Source organism: Oryza glaberrima, chromosome 10 (assembly GCF_000147395.1).
Source record: "Oryza glaberrima chromosome 10, OglaRS2, whole genome shotgun sequence".
Lineage (NCBI taxonomy): Eukaryota > Viridiplantae > Streptophyta > Magnoliopsida > Poales > Poaceae > Oryza > Oryza glaberrima.
In genome coordinates this window covers 21,039,243-21,058,322 of record NC_068335.1, presented here as the reverse complement: position 1 = coordinate 21,058,322, position 19,080 = coordinate 21,039,243, and the positions used below count along the sequence as shown (strand labels likewise).

At 43.9% G+C, this 19,080-nt stretch overlaps 3 protein-coding genes across 8 annotated transcripts; 2 read left to right on the top strand and 1 right to left on the bottom strand.

The window, feature by feature from the left end:
- Positions 1-6,328: 6,328 nt before the first annotated feature.
- LOC127786401 (QWRF motif-containing protein 7-like) lies at positions 6,329-8,444 on the top strand. Its single transcript, XM_052313807.1, has 5 exons — positions 6,329-7,084; positions 7,173-7,409; positions 7,503-7,592; positions 7,925-8,032; positions 8,318-8,444. The coding sequence occupies exons 1-5, from the start codon at positions 6,518-6,520 to the stop codon at positions 8,423-8,425; spliced, it is 1,110 nt and encodes a 369-aa protein (XP_052169767.1). The 5' UTR covers positions 6,329-6,517; the 3' UTR covers positions 8,426-8,444.
- Positions 8,445-9,559: 1,115 nt separating this feature from the next.
- Positions 9,560-10,473, bottom strand: LOC127786402 (14 kDa proline-rich protein DC2.15-like). The gene has a single exon (XM_052313808.1). It carries the CDS (start codon positions 10,351-10,353, stop codon positions 9,874-9,876), a length of 480 nt encoding a protein of 159 aa, XP_052169768.1. The 5' UTR covers positions 10,354-10,473; the 3' UTR covers positions 9,560-9,873.
- Positions 10,474-15,769: 5,296 nt separating this feature from the next.
- LOC127786400 (flavin-containing monooxygenase FMO GS-OX-like 2) lies at positions 15,770-18,577 on the top strand. 6 transcript variants are annotated; one of them, XM_052313806.1, is made up of 7 exons: positions 15,770-16,414; positions 16,568-16,638; positions 16,730-16,818; positions 17,615-17,700; positions 17,779-17,911; positions 17,978-18,177; positions 18,281-18,422. In XM_052313806.1, the coding sequence occupies exons 1-6, from the start codon at positions 15,880-15,882 to the stop codon at positions 18,171-18,173; spliced, it is 1,110 nt and encodes a 369-aa protein (XP_052169766.1). In that variant the 5' UTR covers positions 15,770-15,879; the 3' UTR covers positions 18,174-18,177; positions 18,281-18,422. The 6 variants fall into 6 exon arrangements, with proteins under 6 accessions (XP_052169766.1, XP_052169765.1, XP_052169762.1 ...); XM_052313802.1 differs by having other exon boundaries at positions 15,774-16,414; positions 16,730-16,843; positions 18,281-18,577; XM_052313801.1 differs by having other exon boundaries at positions 15,782-16,414; positions 16,730-16,879; positions 18,281-18,577.
- The last annotated feature ends 503 nt before the right edge of the window (positions 18,578-19,080 follow it).

The following is a 19,080-nucleotide window of genomic DNA, read 5'->3' as shown; positions in this document are numbered from 1 at the left end:
TTATTAACCCAGAGAGAATATATATAGAAATTTTATCTTTAGATTATTTTACTTATAATCAACTGTAAACGACACAAATGACGGCTTTTAGATAAGGTAGTATCGGATATAGTCAGAGGAATACTTTAATATTTTGGGTTGAGCTATTAAAGGTGGCATCTATCATTGTAAAGAAAAAGCATATGCCTCATTGGTCTGATCCTTTGCTTGCCCCGTTACATTAGAGCAAGTTTAATAGTATAGCCAACTACTAGTTTTAATTTATTTATAGTCAATATAATAGCTTATTCATACAATAGTTATATACTACACTATTAATATCTGGTCTCATCTGTCATACACATATTGTGTTTTGGAGTCCGTACTACAGCTGGCTACAAATCTGTAGCCCGCTGCTCTTCTGTCTTCTTATTTATCTCCTTAAAATATGTCTGCAGCTGGCTTATAGCCAGCTATTGTACCTGCTCTTAATTCCAACTGAGAAACGATCCAATTGAAACCTTACACGTCAGGATTAATTAAACCCGTTTCTATCGTGTGCTGATGTTAACTCGCTCCATGATTGCCCCCCCCCCCCCCCCCCAGGCCACTTATAATCTTATTGTAGCACTCCAAAGAAAGAATGATAAATATATGTATCGCCGACGATGAGATCATCGATCATCGATCGCGATCCCTGTGTTGTCCTACATGCCTGTGCTGATGACTGTTTTAATTAGTAATAAGACGTTTTGACTTTAGTCAAAGTCAAACTGATTTAAGTTTGACTAAGTTTATAGAAAAAAGTACTAACATTTTCAACCCAAGACAAATTTATTATAAAAATATGTTTAATTATTGATTTGATGATACTAATTTAGTATTATAAATATTACTATATTTGTTTATAAATTTAGTTAAATCTTTAACCAGAGAGATGTGAAAAGAATAATATTGGAAAGATACTATGGATGAGTCATTAGTATATAATTAATTAATGTTAATAATTTGAACTTTAAAAATTGGTGTATTTTTTTTAAAACACACATCATTTAATAGTTTAGGAAATGTGCGACAATCTTTCCTCTAGGAACGAACCCAGCCACGTTTTGTATACCTCTGTAACTAAAAAGATTACATGATAATAATCTACTTACTAATGAACAAAACTGGATAAAGTCGTGAGAGTGAGGTCCGGTATTTATCCGGCCGGATGAGCGTCCAAAGGCCAAAAAAGTGTTGGGTGAAAAGTGTGCCAAGAATATGCAGCTTTCGTTTCTCGTGGGCGTCGCGATAAGGCCGAGCCAACAGTACGTAGCTAGTGTGCTTTGTCACGTACCAGTAGCAACGCACTACAGTAGTACGTGGCACACGAGGACGTTTTGCCTAGGAGGAAGAGAATGGCCGTGTCGCCACGCTCGCTCGACAGCCTCCAGCTAATCCAAAATTCCAAACTAGCGTCCAAATATCCGATGTGACGAGAACTAAAAAAAATTTTAGTCCCATCTAAACACCTCTTTTGTTTACTCACAGACTCGATCGTACTTATAGCAACGGCGAGTGTTGAATCTTCGTCATGTCTCGTGATCTCTTGGGAGCTATGAAAGGAACGGAACTGTAGGGTTTTCGACTTTTTGCTCTCTTCAGTCTCAGTGGTTCTGGAGTCCATCCACTCGGAAGGCCATCTGTGGTTTTTAGCTGACGTTGCCGCTTTTAGAGACTTGTTGGGTGTATAGCGTGGTTCGGCCCCTTCCCGCTGTTTGGAGTTTATGTTTAGCCACGGTAGTTTTCTAAGCTTCAGCTTTTTTATTTTATCTTTTCTCCCTTTTCCCTGGCATAAGCCGGTCTGACCGATTTGTATTGTGTAACTAAAACTTTTTTCTTATAGTAATATATTAGTCGTCTAATTCTTTTGCACGTTCATTAAAAAAAATTCTTCGTCGTATCGAAGTGGAAAAAAAGGGGATTGAATCGTCGTGGTCGTCACCAACGTACCCGGCCGGTTAATAAGCCGGTCGCTAGCTTAGCTTTGGTTTTGCTTCGGTTGCCGGTCTAGCTCGCTCGCTCGCTCGCTCGGTTTGTCCCCTTGTGATCTCTGCTTCCAAAACGGGCTGACCCAAGTTTGAATTGAATCGCGACACCAACCACGCGCTGCGCGGGCACGCACGCCGCGATTGACTTGTAGAGTCGTACGTCCATGCAATATATTGCAGCCACCAATCCACCGCCCGGTTAGGCGCAGCGGCGTATTGGCATCATATTGGAGTAGCGGATTAGCCGTGCTGCGTCGGATGCGCGTTGGCAGCAGTTGCCAGTTGAACCCACCGTGACCATGGCCGTGGTCAGAGGTAGCCAGCGCCACGGCCACTCTCTTCCAACTCTCAAAGCTACTAGTGCACCGTACGTCAGTGGGCCGGCCAACGCCCATGATCGCTACTGCTACTTGGCACTTGCAGAGTGAGTACTACTGTTCCAGGTTGCAGATGCAGATGCAGGCAAGAAGATACTTTGGGGTTTCACGAAACTGCAGGCTGCAGCTTCCCTTCAGACCTCCTCTTCTCTTCTACTACTACTCTTTGACTTCAAATGCGGCCGGACTCACTTGCCTGTGAAGGAAACGAAATATACTAGTATTCCCTCCGTCCCAAAATATTTGACGCCGTTGACTTTTTTAAACATGTTTGACCGTTCATCTTATTTAATAACTTTTGTGAAATATGTAAAACTATATGTATACGTAAAAAACTATTTAACAATGAATCAAATGATAGGAAAAGAATTAATAATTACTTAAATTTTTTAAATAAAACGAACGGTCAAACATATTTAAAAAAGTCAACGGCGTCAATATTTTAGGATGGAGGAGTACTATTCAAGTAAGGGGCGCAGCTAAAACGAAATGAAAAGAGGTGACACTTGCTTAAATTATTTTACTTTAGATCAAGTTTAAACTGATTCAGTTGTATAAATTTATATTTAGGGATACACACATGGTAAAATAGATGAGATAAAGCTTTATCGGGTTCCTGGGCACCCCCTCATATATCTAGCTTCACCTCGCTCAACTTTAGAATTTCACTTCTCCTACTTCCTCCGTCTCATTTTAAGTGCAGTTTTCAGTCTATGCATCTAACATTTGACCGTCCGTCTTATTTAAGAAATTAATATTATTTTAGAAAATAAGTCACACATAAAATACTATTCATATTTTATCATCTAATAATTAAGAAAAAAGTAAAATAAGATGAAAAGTTAAACGTTGAACACAGAATAAAAACTATACATAAAATGTGATGGATGGAGTATTACAAATCCACAATATTACTATTACCAGTAGTATACGACTGATCGATTCACACGGTTAGGATATTAACGATCGTTAACACTAGTCACTGGCACAACAAGAGGACACACCACTAGCTCTGTAGCTCACCATCAACGACCATTACCTTTGGTTAATCAGTCATGCCAACCTTTGCTGTCACATAAAGCATGAAAGTTACTGCTCCTAAGAGGAGTATCTCGATGGACGACGGACTCCTTCAGAAACGACCAGCTCAGTAGCTCGCACATTCAGACTTTCAGGCAAAACCTGTGTGTATAGTGTGTACTAGCAATACATTACCCAAGGTTAAAAAAAAAATAAAACTACTCCATAAAAACTACTGATACGATACGATACGATGCGATGAAGATTCACGCGGTGAAGACACGACTTGTCGACTACTTATCAGGTACTCCAGTGCACACGCACTTTTCGCACACGTTGATTAATTCGCTGCACTTTTGCTGAGTGGTGCTGACCTGACCTTTTCGTCGATGATATGTTTGCTTCGGTTCTTCGGATTCATACGGTCGATCGATTCGCAGATGCAGTAATAGAGAAGCGATTCAGAGTTTCAGATCCATACGTCTAGGGCAAGGCGACCGCGACGGATCGATACTCTCTTTGTTTTGACCAATTTTAACCAACGTCACGAACGTGTGTGTGTGCTCGTCAGAGTCTTCGGGCAGCTCAGCTGGGCCCATCTGTCAGCCACTCATGTGGTATGCATGTCCACGTCACTCGTATTGGCTTCCTGCCAGATAATATCATATCGCGTGGCGGCCACACTCAACTCACCGGCCAGAAATTCAGAGTCGCAATGGAAATAGATTAGAAATTCAGAATGCGAGTACAATCTCGGGAGGGTTTTAATCAGTGATTAGTTTGGTGATATATGACCTGAAATATGCTTCAGGTGTTAGTAGTGTAGTGCACATTTGAGGAAGAAAGCTTAGTACTCCCAAAAAAAAGTCTAGGTAGCTTCTTAAGGCCACAATTAATTAATGCCACAAGTAGCAGGATTATTCAGATATTATCTTCAACATATTCAGGTTGTCATCTAGCACAAGGTCAACCAACCTAGAAGAAAGAAGAATGCGTATATGGGTGCAACCACAACGCGCATGCTGTTATTAGTCCTAGAAATTAGTCGAAGATCTCTGTTTTCTACCGTTTCCTTCTCGCTTTAGATGAATCAGTCACATATGTTACAGTTGTTTCTTCAGAGTTCAGATTCAGAGAGGATTAGGTACTGTACTAGAAAATGTCAGTTGTACACCGTGGGTTATCCAATATTGACAGCCTCTGTTCCAAATATAAGAATCTACTGTAGTTAGCAACCAACATAAAAAAATAGCAGTGATCATACTGTTTAAACAGTTATTTGTAGCCCCAGCATAAGGTAAGGTCATCCGTGAACTGTAATAGCACACAACTGTTCTAAAGACTTCAGCAAATTTGGACCAGAGGATGTGGCCCATCAGTAGTTTGTCCAAAGAGGTTAGGCCCAATATTTGTTTGCATGCCACTAATTAATTAATCACTCAAAATACATTACAAGTACCTACTATGTGTTGCATGTCTTCTATGCGTAGGGATTGGAATTAATCAAATGACCTTATTATCACCTTCAACATGATGCATGTGATGAATATTCTGACCTAATCTGGAACAAGGACAACTTATTCATCGGCAGGAGTCTCCCCTGCTTGTTCAGTTTTCAGGAAAGTTTGCACTGATCATACGGTCATACCGTTTTTCAGCAAACAATCTGTAACCCCGGTCTTGGGCTCTGAAGAAAGGAACAGTATAGTTTGTTGTTTAGCTAATCAGCAAATCTGGCCCAAGAGGATTAGGCCCATTATTTAATTTGGGTTTGAACTAATGGAGACAAACTTTCATCAAGGCCTAAATTTAATCCATTAGGGTGGTGAGCCTGTCAGTTTTAAAAATCAAATAAAATGAAGAATTATTAGATGGCCGTGACCTTGACTCAGGATCAGTAGTATATGGACCGATACAGGTTTCTTTCGGTAGATAGGTAGCCAGTACCTTCACAAATCTCACCTAAATACGCCATTTTATCTCTCCCAACGTTGACATCTCTCTCTCCCTTTCTTCCGCCGCAGATTACACCATCACAAGCAGCCAGCTCCTGCGTGTGCGAGGATGAAGCATGCATAATGGCCAAATTGCCCCCCCCCCCCCCCCCCCCCTTTTTTTAGGTCGCCATGCATGAACAATGGCCATCGATCGAGCTCTCCTCTCCCTTTCTCCCACCAAACCCCACACCATTTTCTACCTCGCATTTCTCTCATCTCCCTTTCCACAATTCCACATGCATCCAAAAAGACTACGTGAAAAAGAAATCATTTTTCGCGTGTATGCTTAAACAAAAAGAAAATGATTGAACATTTTCTTTCACGTGTATGCTTAAACAAGAGATGCAGTACGTGGTAAGGGATGCGTGATTTTAACCCTAAGGGTCTCATCTTTTCGCTTATGCTTATCAACCAAAATTTGATTTTTCGACCTTAAATTTAGAGTTCATTTTGGGTTTTTTTTCATCGAAGTTTATTTTTTGGCCTTCGCTTTTAGGTTGATAAAAACATGTGTATAAAAGTTTTATTCACAAATTATTTTCTGTTTGCAAATATGTTGTTTCGCTTATTCCCCGAATAAGCAAAATGATGGGTCAGATATATTTTTTTTTCTTAAAAAATGTTTGGAGGAGCATCTCTCTCTCTACAAATCTCTCCCTTTTTTGTGGGTGTGTATGCTTAAACAATAATCTTAGTATCTGAACCCATCAAATACGTCACAAATTAAGGCATCCTTCTCTACGTATCTACACTGAAAGTATCGTAGCACATGGACGTATTCAATTGGCAGGAAATGTGTTGTACAAATGTCTAATGTACATGATTAATTGCAATTAGCTAGTGCGTATATAGAAGAATAAAATCTAGCTCTTCCATCATGTCAAGAGAGCGACGTGCCCTCTCAAGAACACTCTTCTTCTACCTCTCCACGATGCAACGTATAGGCAGCAACAAGTTTCTTGAAGCCGGAGCACTAGCTCGATCGAGAGCTAGTGCTGCAGGGTTCTCCCCAACTTAGAATCTAGGGTTTGCCAGCAATGTACTTGCTCTGATCGGCCAAGCTTAATCGCCGCGATATTTATTAACTTATATTTATTAATTTATTTAATTTATGGAGTCCAATGGCGTCGGCGGCGGCGCGGCGCGGCCGCTCACGGCGTCGAGGCGGCTGCTGGCGCGGAGCGCGAGCACCACGGCGTCGCGCGCCGGCGGCGCCGGCGCGTTCGTCTACGACGGGATGCGCCCGGCGCCGCTCTTCTCGTCGACCAACTTCGCGCGGTCCCTCCGCAAGGCGGCCTCGTTCGGCGGCGGCGGCAAGAAGCAGTACAGCGCCGACGACGACGGCGCCGTCGCCGTGAAGGCGGCGGCGCCGCCGCGGCGGGCGCTGAGCAGCAAGGAGAACACCGTGCACGAGCTGGGTACGGCCGCGGCGAGGGGCCCGTGGGAGCCGGCGAGGCGGCCGAGGCGGAGCTCATCGGGGGGGTCGTCGTCGCCGGAGAACGCCGGGAGCACCAGAGGATCGGCCGTGCTCAGGGACATGATGACGCGGAGGAAGGAGGAGCCCGAGAAGGAGGAGGCGGCGCACCGCGCGCGCATGCTCGCCGCGCGCCTGCTCCAGTGGCGCTTCGCCAACGCCCGCATGGAGAAGGCCATGGCCCGCGCCACCGCCGCCGCCGAGGTGAGGCCGTGACACCGATCGCCATGGACGCACGCTAGCTCGCTTCCCGTACATGTTCTGACGGCGCGCCATGGATGGATGGATGCAGAACAAGCTGTTCTACACGTGGCTGCGGGTGGCGGAGCTCCGGAACATCCAGGCGGCGAAGCGGATCGTGGCGCAGCGGCGGCGGCAGAAGCTGAAGCTGGCGAGGCTGCTCCGGCCGCAGCTCTCGCTGCTCGCGTCGTGGGACTCCCTCGCCAAGCCGCACGCCGACGCCGTCGATGACCTCGGCGCCGTCCTCGCCGCCGCCTGCACCGCGCTCCCCTTAGCCGACGGCGCCCAAGTATACTCCACTACTCCCCTCGTCGTCTCTGACAGAAATATTTACACTCTTTGATCAACCAACCAACCATCAACAAATTGCTCACATTTGCAGGGCGACATGGAGAGCTTGCACGAAGCCATGTTCGCGTGCGTGGGCACGGTGAACGACATCGAAGCCAACGCCGACATGTTCTTCGCCACGGTACACGCTTAATTAATTCAGCCTTTTGATAAATCAACCACTAAACTGTCGAAAAATAAACTGAGCAACTAAAAATAATCTAATGGAAAAAATTTACATCTGCGTTCTTAACGGTTTAAAACCAATATTAAAAATAAACTACAATGAAAAAACCTTAGAAAAATCAACGACTTAAACTAACTTTTAAAATTTAAAATTTGGTTTTGGCTGATAAAGATAACAAACAGGCGATTTTGAGGCGAGGTTACTAGGAAAGGTTAGTTTAGATGCAATTATATGAACCTTGCATGAGTGATTGATTTTTTTTTTTTTGGTGGTGCATTATTATTCAGGCTGGGGTGACGAGCAGCACGCTGGAAGAACTGTCGACGACGATAAAGCAGGAGGTGGAGGGCCTGCAGGAAGCCATGAAGCTGGCAAGGATTGTCACTAGCTTGCAGGTTGGTAAATGGTCGTTTTTAGCTGATGCCTCACTCTCACCAGAACCAGATTTAGTCTAGTCTAATCTGGTCTAGTGAGATCAGTATCTTCTGTACTACTAAGATTTGGATTGATTGTCATATACTCCATTTCTCCAGCACTAGTGCTGCCTGGCTGCCTACTCCCTAATTCTATTTCTTTTTGTCTAGTCTAGTTGTTCTTTTGTTGCAACGAAAGCTCAAGCTCCTGGATTAGTTGATGACAAATAATTCTGTTTCATGGCTTACATTGTGTTTGGACTGCAGGTGCAGGAAGTGAGCCTCCGGGCAAACTTGATTCAGATTCAGGCAAAGCAGAAGGTTGACATGGGAGCATCTGTCCCGGCGATTGCAACTTCTGGTTGGTGTTTCTGATCATCAAAGTACACGGAGATGGAGCAGAGTGTCAATCACTCGCCCACTTATATAAATTAAGATGCAAAGAGTACTAATGCTAATACCAGCGTCACGGACTGACCGGTGATCTGAGCCGACATTACTGATGTTTTTATGTATATGTTCGTGCCTGAAACAAGTAAATTAAAACAAAAAATTAGACGATGACCAAGAAATTAAAGATACATGGTCCCCTGGTTGGCCGGTCGCATTACTTTCCCAGGTAAATGTTCAGTTTGTTGGAAGGGCACTAATTTGTTGGTCTTTTCATGTTCATGAATGTTAAGTTGATGGATGGATGTAATTCGGTTTGATTAACAGTGTATATATGTATCTTACGTATATTTAAGGGCGTTGGTGTTCATGTTGGTGTGTAGAATTGAATATCACAGTTTGTGGATAGAGATTGAGTTATTGAGGTGTATGCAATATGCATATTCAGTGTTCACAAACTGTATATCAATTATTCCTTCAAGGGCTTGTCCTTTGAGTTACCCAAGTGTCAACAATGGTATTTGCCCTGTAAAATATATCTGTTGTTTATGTAAGAAACTCTATCCATTTTCTTTCTAATGAAATGAGCTGATAGCTACTAATTAACCAACGGGAATTGTATTATCAGTACATCATAGCAGATAATAACGTACGAGAGTCTAGACCGTCAGCCACTACTATTGCACTTGCAGTATATATAGAGTAGTTAAAAATGGGCCTGTTTAGAATACATGGACAACCCAATGGGCCATCTGTGCCACAGCCCAAGAGATAGAGTGGGCTTTCCGTTTGCTCCCTACAAGCCCATATGATCACCTCGGCCTTGGTGAGGCCCAAGCGCCAGTAAACCTCGCCCGTGAACATCAACTTGCACTGCACCCAGCAGAAAAATCTTGCTGCTGCTGCAGAGACTCCATGGCCTGGATTCATGCACGAGCCTGACTGTGCAGAGCACGATGCCCGAGGCGGATGTTGGCGTATCTACAAACACAGGCTATAGTTTTATTCTCTTGCAGGATGTTTGTGCAAGAGAATATGTTTGTCTGTGCGATTGTTCATCCATCGGGACATTTTTAACTGAAGTAGTAGTGAATTGAACCATTCATGTTGACAAGGGAATTTTCAAAAACCTGGATTGTTCAGGTTCCATCTTAAATTTGAATCGGAAACAGTGAAACTAAAACAAGACATTACAACACACACAAACTGGTGACAATTACCCAGCGAGCGAACAAATACGCATCAATCAAACTGGTACCTACAACTCAATGCTAGTAGGAAATTAGCTAGCAATCAACACACAACTAACCTAAAACCTTGGCACGCAACAACGACGACACTAGCTTATTAACTAAATGACTCCCAAATTAGAAGATTGTAATAGGTAAAATGCATGGTAATTAATTAATGCGAAATGTGGATGAAAAGAGAGATTAAGAGCACATGAAGCCGGTGGGGACGCCCTTGCCGCAGAAGTTGAGGATGAGGCTGAGGTGGATGGGGAGGTTGAGGTTGATGCCCAGCACGTTGGCCTTGATGGCCGTGCACAGGCACACCGCCGCCTCCAGGTCCACCAGCCCGTTCAGCAGCGGGCAGCACGGCTCCGTCGCCGGCACCCCCGCCTTCGCCTTTATCAGGTCCAGCACGTTCGCGCACACCCCCAGCTTCAGCGCGTCCGTCGGGCACTTCCCGTACCACCCGCTCGTCGACGACCCCCCGCCGCCGCCGTATCCTCCGTAGCCGCCGCTGCCTCCTCCGTAGCCGCCGCCTCCGCCGCTGCCGCCGCCGCCACCGTAATGGCCATGGCCGCCGCCGCCGCTGCCGCAGGACGGGCAGGCGGTGGTGATGGCGAAGAGGAGGAGGTTGAGGGCGAGGAAGAGGGCACAGGAAGCCGACGCCCTGGACGACGCCATTGGTGCACAGCTCACGAGCAGCTACTAGCTCAAGCAAATTAAGCTGAGAATGCACTACCAGTCTACCACCACTGCAACTGCAAGTGTGATGAGCTGAGCTCTCCGAGTTGGGGGATCTCGGCTTTATATAGAGATCGCTCACTCGCCACCAACGGAATGGAGTAGGAGTACGTAGAAATGGTACATTAACATAAATGTTCTTCGGGAGATGGGCCAAATGCGACAAGAAGCCGTGACTCAGTGACTGGATAACACACATGGATGTAGTATTCAGATTTCAGAGACCGATGCAGAAATATGGCTGGCCGACCCTGCCTTTCTTTTCCATCAGCCCGTGGTTTGTTTGGCTGTCTCCATGATTTTTTGCTTGACCTGCTTGGCCTGATGTGATGGAGGAAAGACGATGTGTGACAGCGGTGTAACATGGAGGATTACTTGGTTTTACATGGGCGATATCTGTATACAATGAGTGTAGATTACTGTTTGAACACCGTAATTAATTAGCGGAATCGATTCCCTAGGCGCGAATGAGCAGTTTAATCCACGGTCGGTTTGTACGTCTAGCTAGATGATTAATCTCGATCTCCTGGTCATCAGGTTAGGTTAATGTACAGTTGTGTGCATATAATCATATAGCTAGTATTACACATATACTACCTCCATCCCAAAATATTTGACGCCGTTGACTTTTTTAAAAATGTTTGACAGTTCGTATTATTCAAGTAATTGTTAATTCTTTTTCTATCATTTGATTTATTGTTAAATATACTTTTATGTATACATATAGTTTTACACATATCACAAAAGTTTTTAAATAAAACGAACGGTCAAATATGTTTAAAAAAGTCAACGGTGTCAAACATTTAGGGAAGGAGGGAGTATATCCCTGTGTAGAGTGTAGCTAGCTAGATTAGACTTAGAATACGGCCATGATGGGTTCACGGGATGATGGATAAATAGTTTTCCGGTGCTACAAAAGCTTTAGCATTATATTATTATTGCATCATGCATGTGATAGCTGCATCATTTGTATGTGTACATTGTTTGTGTTCAACTCTCTATCGACATCGATGGACGGTGCATGTATGGTACCGTACGTATATGCTACTAGCTCTTCAGAAGGCTGGTCCAATCGTCCCCTTATCTTTAATACTCATCGTGTCTCGTCTAAGTTGTCATTTGCTATGCCGACATACTCCCTCTATTACCTGCATTAGTAGTTAAAAGTGCTTAAATTTTAATATGGAGAAAGTACTGCATATTCCATAAAACATGCATTAAATATATTTTAATAATATGTTTGTTTTTTGTTGGAAATATTATTATACCTTTTTATAAGTTTGTTTAAACGTAAAAAAAGTCAAAACGATTTTAATATAAAACAGAGGAAGTATCTATCTCACAAGCCTAGATAAAATGTCTTATAATGGATTAAAACCCGTCCTCTATATATCCAATGGGGATATATACACAGCCAAAATACAAAAAAGTACATGGACTCGACCCTCACAAAAAGGATTTCCACACAACTAACAAACATAAACACTTAATTATGCTCACACAATTCTGAAAAACAAGTAGCTCCAAACATCCTTACAAAGTACTTAAGACCCACAATGATACCACATCACATCCCCAATCAACTTCTCAAGTTCCATCCAGTTTTAGAGAAAAACTCCATGACATTATTCTCTATCTGGCGATAACCATTCTTCAGAGTGTCGCTCTCTTCATCCTTGACCAACAACAACCATTGCCTTGTCCAATGTGTTCCCCTGAAAAATAACTTGCAAAAAGAGTTGAGTTTGGATTCTTCAAAACCACATCATTTCTACAAAGCCATATCGCTCAACATAAAACCAAAATGCCCATGGAAAAGGTATATTTAAGCCTAGATTGTACCCTATTCAGCCAATTACGAAACATATCAGTCACATTGGACGGTGATCTAATCCTAAAAGAAAGAAAAATGGCATTCCACATGCATCTTGCAACCTGACCATCAAATAAGAGATGATATTGTCTCAACAGAATTACAAAAGAAACATCTAGTGCTACCTTTCCACTTCTTTTTTACCAAGTTATCTTTAGTTAAAATTACCCCATTCTTCATATACCAAAGGAAGATCTTAATATTTTTTGGATGAAAGGCCAAGGCCCAGCTTTCATTACAAAAGCATAAGAGTACAGGTAACTGCTGGGGATTCCAGCTTACAAGTAGCGCAGAAACAAAGACAAAGGCAGAAGCATGTGTTGCTGACACAGCAGCAAAACACACACCCAGTAGACAGACAGAAAAAGCAGGAAAAATATATCACTGAAAAACTCCTAGCTGCTTGAACCTCCTGTCCCGCGGACACTGGCAAGCAGCGATCCTCTGGCCTTCTCCATCTCGTCCCTCAGCTGCAGCGGCAATAAGGGTCCCCACTGTTTCAAAAACGACAGAGCTTTGTGAGGAAGTGAGGCAACATTATTTAGCAGCTTATCATTAAACACCCAATCATTCCGCACAAGCCAAATTGCCCAAGCCCCAGCAGCAAACAGGTACCAAAGACATCTATTTCTAACTCCCCTTTGGTTTTGGATTAAATCAAGAAGGTCATTTCTAGAAGTAGGGATCAAATCCTAGTGAAAGGCGTCTCTGTAGCAGCACCAAAGAAATTGAGCTGGAGGGCATCTAAAAATTATGTGATCAGCATCTTCCTCCACTCCACACAGTTTGCACAGTGGGCTCCCCGACCAATTCATCTTCTTAAGTTGTTTGGCTGCCTGTATTCTCCCCTTTAGCATTAGCCACATAAAAATTTTAATTTTTAGATGGATGAAAGACTTCCAAAGATCCTGCAGTTTTATGTCTTTAATCCCCCCAAAAATCATCTCCCTATATAAGGACTTAGTGGTAAACTGTCCCGACTGATTTAGTTTCCAAATCATAACATCTTTTCCTAAGTGTAGCTTAATAGGAGCCAGTTTCTCCTGCAGCTCCACCCACTCCTCCAACTCATTTTGGTCCAAAGCCCTCCTCGAGTCAATTTTCCACTCCCCGTCTAAGTGCATTCTTTTAACAATATTGTTAGGCTCAGAGCAGATGCTGTGTATGTATGGAAACTGTGTTTTTAGTGGAACATCTCCTAACCAAACATCGTCCCAGAACCTGACTGCTTCCCCACATCCCACCACATAGCTGCTTCCTAGATCCATCCACTTCTTAACTTCATGCAAACCTCTCCAAAATTGTGAGCTCCCTTCAGCCTTAGATTGGAAGAAGCCTCCTCCATTTGCCAAGTACTTCCTTCTCAAGAGTTCACAACAAGGACTATTATTTCCAGACTCCAACTTGTAAATCCATTTGCATAGCATAGCCTCATTCATCATTTTTGTGTTGACAAAGCCAAGACCCCCATCCTCTCTAGGTCTGCATAAAGCCTCCCATCTAAGCATGTGATATTTTTTCTTACCCTCTAGTCTTTCCCAGAAAAATCTAGCTCTAATTGCATCCATCTTATGATGTGTTTGAGCTGGCAACAGGTATAACCCCATCATGTACATAGGAATGCTGCTCAGGCAAGAATTTATTAATATACATTTACCATCGTAAGACAAAGAACCACATCTCCATGTTGCCAGTTTTTTCTCGATCTTAGTCACTGGTACTGCCAAATCTTTAGCTGTCAATCTCCCCTCACTAATAGGCACACCCAGGTATGAAATGGGGAGCTATCCTTTTCTACAGTTGAATAAATCAGCTACTCTCTGGGCCTCCTCCTCAGTAGCTCCTATAACAATGGCTTCACTTTTCTGGTAATTAATTTTGAGGCATGACATCTCTTCAAAGCAGTAAAGCAGAAATTTCACAGTTACTATATTCTCATCTGAGGTAGACATGAAGAGGATTGTGTCATCTGCATATTGCAGATGAGTTAGTCCTCCTGTGACTAAATGAGGCACAAGCCCTTGTAAGTGACCGGTTTCTTTGGCCCTATTTAACATCTCGGAAAGGGCATCTGCCACCAAGTTGAACAACAGTGGAGATAAAGTATCACCTTGTCTGACTCCCTTATAGGTCCTGAAAAACTCCCCATTCTCCCCATTGATGTTAACAGCTACTTTCCCATTTTCTGTTACTGATTTCATCCAGCCAATCCATTTGTCACAGAAACCCTTCCTTTGTAAGACATCAAACAAGAAGTCCCAGTGTACTTTATCATAAGCTTTTTCAAAATCTAGCTTTAAAATAATGCCGGATTGGTGAGATTTTTTTAACTCATGCAACACCTCATGTAGAATAACCACACCATCTAAAATAAATCTACCAGGTAGAAAGGTTGTTTGATTCTCCCCAATCACTTTGGATGCCACAAATGTCCTTAGGGTCAAGATCTTCGTTAAAAGTTTGAAACAAACATTGAGCAAACAAATGGGTCTAAATGCTTTGATATTGTTGGCATCTTTAATCTTGGGGATTAGAGTTATTACCCCATAGTTTAATCTCCACAACTCCAGACTCTCCTCAAATAAAGAATCAAACATTTCTTTAAACTGATCTTTTAACTGTGGCTAAAATTCCTTGAAGAAACAGACTGGAAGGCCATCGGGCCCTGGTGCTGTATTAGTCTTCATGCCCTTCAAGGCTTTTTCTATTTCTTCCATGGTGAAAGGTCTAGTTAAATATTCATTATCATCCTGATCCAATCTGCCCCTCTCAGTCCACATGTCCTGACTTAGGAAGATTTTTGGAGGTGACTCAGAACCAAACAGAGACTTGTAATATTTTTTTATATGATCTTTCAACTCCATCTGGTCATCAATCACTCTACCTTCATCTTCCAAACTTCTTATTATGCTCTTTCTCTTCTTACCGTTGGCCACACCATGATAATACGCTGTGTTAGCATCAATTTTTCCCCACTCCTCTCTTGCCAATAAATCTCCTCTGCAAGATTTCCTTCCCGTAATATTACCAAGATTCTAAGCTTCCTTATAATAGATTTCCTTCTCGTTAGAGCTTTTAGTTCCTAAAATATAAGAGATTTTAGGTGAATATGATATATCATAATACTAGCTATTAATCTGGACAAATAGCCTATGATGTGTCGCATTCACATAAGATCTTTTATATTTTGGGACGAAGGGAGTAAACGACACCCTATGCCGTGATCGTATCATTGGGCTTTCACAAGACTCTCCATAGTTCCAGACTTCCAGTGCAATAAAAATGGAGCACTATTAGTTCGTTTGTTTGGCTCCGCAGTAGCTATATAATTTTTGTGAGGATCATCATCGACTGTTTTTATTCACACTTAATTCTACTTTTTTGGACTTACCGTAAATATTTCCCTTGTACTTAAAAAAACAAATACTCCAAAACACTCTTGAGTTTTTTCCAGAGAGGTATGACCTGTGAGTTTTTTTGGAAGCAAGCAGCAGCATTGAAAAAAAAAATCTGACATAACGTCTCTTCTTCCGCTGACCACACGATCCCACCCACTCCCCCCCACCGTCCACGGCACCGGCGGCGAAGCCCCGATGCCGCGGACGGTGGCCGTGGTCGGCGCCGGCGCGGCGGGCCTGGTGGCAGCGCGCGAGCTGCTCCGCGAGGGCCACGCCGTGACGGTGTTCGAGCGGTCGGCGCGCGTCGGGGGCACCTGGGCCTACGACCCGCGCTCCGACCCTGACCCGCCCTGCCTCGACACGGCCGCAGCCGGCGCCGCCGCCGTCCACGGCAGCCTCTACGCGTCGCTGCGCACCAACCTGCCGCGCGAGCTCATGGGCTTCTCCGGGTTCGCGCTGGCGGGGAGGGTGTTCGCCGGCGACCCACGCACGTTCCCGGGCCATCGGGAGGTGCTCGCCTTCCTCGATGCCTTCGCCGTGGAGTCCGGCGTCGCCGGCCGCGTCAGGCTCCGCGCCGAGGTGGTCCGCGTGGGGCCCCTCGCCGGCCACGGGGAGAGGTGGACCGTGGCATGGCGCGGCGAGGGCGGCGTGGAGGAGGAGGAGGAGGTGTTCGACGCCGTCGTGGTGTGCAACGGGCACTGCACTGTGCCTCTAGTGCCCAAGCTCCGAGGTGAGGTGTTGTCCCAGTGTCATCCAGAATTTCAGTTAGGAGCAGCGAAAATCTTCAGCATTGAAATTTTTTTCAAGTTTGATTTGATCTAAACTTGAAAAATCTATTGCATTCGCGATTTCAGATTAGAAAATCTGACTCCCTGAGTTGCAGGAATTGGCAATTGGCAAGGGAAGCAGATGCACAGCCACAACTATCGGACTCCTGAACCATTTCAAGATCAGGTTCAAGATGCTGTCTCGGTTACAGTATCAGTACGTGTTCTTGCTGCTGCCGTACAGTTTCAGATAAAAATCGTCTACTTTTTTTATGCAGATTGTTGTTGTGGTAGGATTAGGAGCAAGTGGAGTTGACATAGCTAGAGAGATCTCAAATGTTGCCAAGGAAGTGCACATTGCATCTAGGTACACAGAAGATCGGCTTGGGAAGGTTGATACCTTCCAGAATACCTGGTTGCATTCAGAGGTTCAAAGCTTTCTTAATTAACTCCTGCTCAATCACTGTTCCCCGAAATCATGGGAAAGTGAAATCATCCTTAGAGGGGGGCCCTCGTTTCGTGCATGTCACCTAAATAGTCAATTAAAAACATAAAAAAAAATTGGCAACATAGATTAATATGAAATATATCACTCCACAAATATGCAAGTTTAAATTTAACTTCTACAAATTGTAACAAAAATAACAAATATAGTTGTGAATGTGCGATAACTATTTTCAGTTTAATTTGTTATTTTTGTTGCAACTTACTCCCTCCGTTTCAAAATGTTTGACACCGCTGACTTTTTAGTACATGTTTGACCATTCGTCTTATTAAAAAAATTTAAGTAATTATTTATTCTTTTCATATTATTTGATTCATTGTTAAATATACTTTCATGTACACATATAGTTTTACATATTTCACAATTTTTTTGAATAAGACGAACGGTCAAACATGTGCTAAAAAGTCAACGGTGTCAAACATTTTGAAACGGAGGAAGTATAAAAGTTGAATTGGGTCTTACATGTTTGTGGAGTGATATATTTCGTATTAATCTATGTTGTCAATTTTTTTTCAAATTTTTTGATAACTATCTAGATAACATGCAAATAACAAGGGGATGTCCCTCGAGGGATGAAAATCCACATCCCGAAATCCTGCTCAAAGGCATCATGTACTGAATCAATGTGCTAATTGTGGATCATATATACAATAATCAGGTGGATTGCATCCAAGATGATGGCCAAGTGCGTTTCAGCGAAGGATCTGCATCAATCGCAGCAGATACCTTTCTTTACTGCACAGGGTAGGATCACACTTGGTCGAGCTGCATACATTCGTTTGGTTTGCATTTCGATGAATTTACTGAAGATTGCATTGGCAGGTATCGGTACCATTTCCCGTTCCTGGACGTGGAGGGGGTCACCGTCGACGGCAACCGCGTCGGGCCTCTGTACAAGCACGTCTTCCCCCCGAAGCACGCGCCGAACCTCTCCTTCGTCGGCCTGCCAGTCAAGGTATAACAACGACACGTCCTCGTCGATTGTTCAGAGTTCAGACAAACAAACACCATGACAATTCAGGCAAGAGATGTATATGTACTGTGCAGACCATCATGTTCCAGTCGTTCGAGCTGGAGTCGAGGTGGGTCGCCCGGGCGCTGTCGGGGCGGGCCGAGCTTCCGGGCGAGGAGGCCATGGCGGCCGCCGTGGAGGAGGACTACCGGCGGATGGACGCCGCCGGGAAGCCCAAGCGGCACACGCACGCCCTCATGCCTGACTGGGTACGTATACGTACGAAGTTACGCATGCATATGATTTTGTGTCTCGGCCTCTGAGCTCACCGTGTTCCGGCCATTGGTGGCCGCGACGATCGACGAACGGCAGGTGGAGTACATGGACTGGGTGGCGGCGCAGGTCGGCGAGCCGCCCATGGAGGCGCGGAGGCGGGAGATATACGAGAAGGCTCTCCGGTGCATCTGGTCTCTGGATGACAGCTACCGGGACAGCTGGGAGGAGGAAGACGAAGAAGAGAATAGATAGACTCATCGAGTTCTCTCCTTGAGCCCTTCCTTTGGAGTTTGGGTTCTTAAGGAGCCTTGAGTATAAAATTTAGGATCAAACCAAAGAATCTTTTTCTTGGTCCCAACATTTCCTAAATGCCACTACGGCTGTGTTCGTTTATCCACTCTCCCAACTTTCACTTTCTCATTTTTTTACGCGTATGTTTCCCAAACTGCTAACCGATACTTCATCCATTCCTGTTCAGATTCGTAATATTAGAATATGTCACACCCACCCAAAATTCCATAATAAAATTCGACTCGTGTGTCACACCCAAAATTCCATAATAGTATGAGATGGAAGGAGTATTTTTCAGTTATAAAATAGCCATATAGCTCCTTAATAAAATGCGACTCGTGTGTCCTAGCGTAAATGGGCTGTCTATCTGGAATCACTATTAACTTCATAGCATGGGCTTTTGATGGGCTTCCGTGATCGGGCCCAACTTTGCTGCCGAGAAGTACACACAAACTTGTTGGGTTTATAAGATTAAGCGTGTTGAGGCGAACAAGATGCCTGTCTGAAATTTTCTTCAGTCACGAGATCAATGCTTCTGTATATCCTAATCTCATAAGAGATCATCCTTAGTTTCGGTGAGCATGAACACCATCGATTGATTTTTC